General features: G+C 48.6%; 1 protein-coding gene across 1 annotated transcript; it reads left to right on the top strand.

Moving 5' to 3' along the window:
- The first annotated feature begins 1,664 nt into the window (after positions 1-1,664).
- LRRC30 (leucine rich repeat containing 30) lies at positions 1,665-2,634 on the top strand. Its single transcript, XM_008051851.1, has one exon. The coding sequence runs from the start codon at positions 1,692-1,694 to the stop codon at positions 2,595-2,597; it is 906 nt and encodes a 301-aa protein (XP_008050042.1). The 5' UTR covers positions 1,665-1,691; the 3' UTR covers positions 2,598-2,634.
- The last annotated feature ends 1,687 nt before the right edge of the window (positions 2,635-4,321 follow it).

Genomic DNA, 4,321 nt, shown 5'->3' on the forward strand with positions numbered 1-4,321 from the left:
AGACAATCCTCTCACCTCCATCTCCCAAAGTGCAGGGATTATAGGCATGAGCCACCACACCTGGCTAACTAATTTATTTATGTCTTTTCAGTTTATTTATTTCTTGTTTTAGACAAGGTCTTGCTCTGTTGTCCATGCTGGAGTGCAGCAGTGTGATTATGGCTCACTGCAGCCTCCACTTCTGGGCTCAAGGGATCCTTCTGCTTCAGCCCCTTAAGTAGCTGGGACTACAAGCATATGCCACCATAACCAGCTAATTTTTTTTTTCTTTGTAATAACAGGGTCTCACTAGGTTGTCCAGGTTGGTCTTGAACTCCTGGGCTCAAGTGATCCTCCAGCCGAAATGCTGGGATCACAGGCCTGAGCTACCATGCCTGGCCAGTTACTTTTTTTAGTTAAAAAAAAAAGGTGGACCAGGTGCGGTGGCTCAAGTCTGTAATCCCAGGACTTTGGGAGGCCGAGATGAGGGGATAGTCTGAGCCCCCGGGTTCAAGAATAGCCTGGGCAACTGGTGAGACCTTATTTCTACAATAAATAAAACAAAATTAGCTGAGCATGGTAGGGCACACCTGTACTTCCAGCTGCTTAGAAGGCTGAGGTGGAAGGATCGCCAAAGCCCAGCAGGTTGATGCTGGGGCGGCTGTGAGCGTGTCACTGCACTCCAGCCTGGGCGATGGAGTGAGACTCCAAACACACACACACACACACACACTCAAAAGTGGTGGAGGGTTGGGGAAGAGAGAGCAAGAGTGGAATAATGTGTAGCCAGAGAGGTATCAATATATTTCCAGTGGGTGCTCCCTGCTTACCTTACCAAGGTAGCCACTCAAGTGGCTATTCACACATTCAAAGTGCACACTACCAAACACAGAAGGCTACTGTGAAACAGACGAGCTCAGAGCCTCTCTGGTTGAAATGGAAGTGGGGAGTTGAGATTCCCCCCAACTCCCTCCTCACTATATCACCTCTGACAAGCCTAGTCTAAAAGCCTTCGACCTGGAAGCTTCCAGGTGTCCGGGTGACTTTTGTTACCTTTTCACAAATGTCCAGTCCATCAGGGTTTGGATTGGGCTCTCATGATATCACCTGATGATCCTTGGCGTTGGAAACATAGATCTGTCGCTAGCATCCAGTCGGTTTCACTCTCAAGCTGCCCAGACAAGTTCCCACAGTACTACAGACGGACTGGTGCTGGTGTGGCCCGCTTTATTTTTCCACTTTACGTCTTTTGCGAGATGGGCTTGTTAATCACCCTGCTCGACCGTGATATTCAAGAAAAGCTGAGAGGGTAAAGTTATATGCAGCCTCCCTCTGACCTGTTTGCACATATCAGGTCAATAAAACCCAGGCAGAATGACAGTGACAGCTGCCTTGTGGCATTCAGAGGGAATCGAGCAGTTCTGCTCAGCAGCCCAGGGACAAGTATATCATTACAGCCCAGCTGCTCAGGGAGAAACCACCTACACCCACCCTCGGGGACAAACCCAGCTCCTGCAGCCACCCAGGGACCCGTCTTGGACACCTGCAAGGCCTGATCGAAACGCTCCCGGCAGCTTTCTCCACTCTGGGACCTCCTGGTCACAACTGGTTCTCACTTGCTCCCTGCCTTCATCAGCCTGGCTTTTAGCAGCTGAGTAGGACAAGCTCCCAGCCTCGGAGGTGGCAGAGGAGAGAGTGGAAAGGAAGGGACGATGGGAACCAGGCAGTCCCGAGCCAGCTCCAAGGACAGGGGCCCCAAGAGGATGCTGCTGCTGGGGAGGAGACAGAAGTTTTCTTCGTGGGACGACACCCTGCTCTCGGGAAAGGATCCGCGCTCTCTGCTAAAGCGGGGCATGCGTCACATCAGCTTCAGCCTGGTCACCAAAGGAATGACAGACATTCCCGACTTTTTGTGGGGCTTGTCCGAGGTCCAGAAGCTCAATCTGTCTCACAACCAGCTCCGGGTTCTGCCTCCCGAGGTGGGGAAACTGACGCGGATCGTGGTGCTGAACTTGTGCGGGAACCGGCTAAAGAGCCTGCCCAGAGAGCTGAGCATCCTCCAGAGCCTGAAGGTCCTGTTCGTCAACATGAACTGCCTGACCGAGGTGCCAGCCGAGCTGAGCTTGTGCAGAAACCTGGAGGTCCTGAGCCTGTCGCACAACTGTCTGTCCCAGCTTCCCGCCAGCTTCACCGACCTCTCCAGGTTGCAGAAACTGAACCTCAGCGACAACTATTTTGTTCACATCCCCATCTGCGTGTTCTCCCTGAAGGAGCTGCATTTCCTGCATGTGGGCTCGAATCGCCTGGAAAACATCGCCGAGAGCATCCAGTGCCTGGCTGGCCTACAGATCTTCATCGCAGAGAGCAACAACATCCACTCCTTCCCGAGGTCGCTCTGCCTCATCCCAAGCCTGGAGCTGCTGAACTTGAACAACAATGACATCCAGACCCTCCCAGATGAGCTCTACCTGCTAGGCAGACTGGCAAGGATTGCCTGGAATCCCATGGACAAAGGGCTCCATATTTCCCACAACCCTTTGTCCAAGCCTCTGCCGGAGCTGGTGGAGGGCGGCCTGGAGATGCTTTTCAGCTACCTGAAGGAAAAAAAGCACAACTGACCGGGCAGCGGGGGCTGGCGTGGTAGCCGACTCACCTGGACTCCACCAACCGGGGTACTTCCCTTGTCTCAACTCTCTGCTCTTACCCTTAGTGTCTGTTGAAGCTTCTGTTCATGTTTGCTAAATCGTTGCAGAACATCCCTTCTAGGGAAGTATTTAACTCTGTGCGTTGTTAATAATTTCCAGAAAATTATATCCATCTCATTCGAAACCTAACTTGAAACAGGGCTTTGGTTTCTTCCAAAGAAAACGAATTGTTCTGATTCTTCTGAGGAGCTGTGAGATTCAGTCCTTGGAACAGTGGACAAGAAGTCCGAATTCAATGTATTTCAAAAGGCAAATAACTAGGTATGTACTGTGTGCCAACTACTCTGTGAGGCGTTGACACCACCTGGTTTCAGATGATTTCTACCCTGGAATCGGTAACCTGTGGGCAGGTGGCAACAGCAAGACATGTTTCTCTGTCAGCCTCAAACAAGCATCACTTAGGACCAAAGGGCAAGCCAGCACTGGCTGTGTTGCCGATGACCAAAACAGGCAGAACTTTCCCCCTAAGCTCTGGGGGACAATCATATGAATGTTTTTCTTCCCAATGGCTATATAGTAACAATCAAGTAATACTCATGTTTTTGTCTGGTGGTGGGTAACAGGAGTAGCATGATGGCTTTCAGATATTAAATATGAACTGATTTAATGTGTATTTCAACTGTTCTTTCCAATTCTCTTCCACCCATCGTCATATCCCCAAATTTCTTTGCTGGATGGCAGCCAATAATCCAGTTATCCCATTCTGAATTCACTTCCTCTCCCTTCCCATATGTTCCCTCTCAGAGATAAGCTACTAATTGGGATAATTTGACCAATAGTGGCCAAAGGGCGGGAGAAAGGAGGTTAGACACAGACAAGTCACACCAAAAAGTCATTACCCTTCTACAATTTGGAGGAGGGTAATATTGGCTTTCCCATGTAGGCATTTAAAAAAAAAATGAGTTTGGTGACATTTAAACTCTCCTCGGACAAAGGCTCCATAAAAACATTAGGCTTGTTTTGTTCTTTATTTTAAGAATACACAGCTGTTAGTTAAACACAGACACCAGGACAAGCAATGACAGTCCTGCACCAAAGGTCATTGGACCTTATTGCTATGGCAGCAGCCAAGAACCCCAAGACATTAATATTTATTTTGAGCTAAAGAATCAGAATGAAAAGATGACAGTGAATTCAGTACCTTCAGGTCAATGAAGAGCTAATTGCTCTGGTTTCTCAGCACATTTGTCAACAGAATTACAGCAAATAATATCAAGACTTAGGATTTGGGGTTCTGTCAAGACTTATATAATTCCTGTTAATAATCTTTGTTTAATTCAATTAACCTTATGCTTATTAACACCTTCTTCAGCCTGGACACTGGGATGGGAACCTGCCTGCTCCTTTTGCCAAGGTTGGTGAAGGAGACAGACCCACGTGGGTTTCTACACTGTGCAGCAAGTTGTAATCCTGGCTAATGAGAGGTACAAGCAATGGGCTGAGGCAAGAATAAGAATAACATATCACTTGGTATAGATTGGACTGAGACCCCCAAAGTCCAGTAACCAAAGAACAGCAAGCAAATAACACAGGTGAGATGAATTAGTGAAACACTTCATTCCCGGAAACCAATGGATCCTAATTCTTCCCCGTTCCTCCCCTTGCCCCATTTGGAAACAGCAGCAAAGTATGAGGTC

The sequence above is a fragment of the Carlito syrichta genome, unplaced genomic scaffold (genome assembly GCF_000164805.1).
Source record: "Carlito syrichta isolate Samal-C Ts95f unplaced genomic scaffold, Tarsius_syrichta-2.0.1 Scaffold239038, whole genome shotgun sequence".
Taxonomy (NCBI): domain Eukaryota; kingdom Metazoa; phylum Chordata; class Mammalia; order Primates; family Tarsiidae; genus Carlito; species Carlito syrichta.

Excerpts from the sequence above, each read along its gene's own strand:
- LRRC30 (XM_008051851.1), top strand. The coding sequence starts at position 1,692 with ATGGGAACCAGGCAGTCCCGAGCCAGCTCCAAGGACAGGGGCCCCAAG.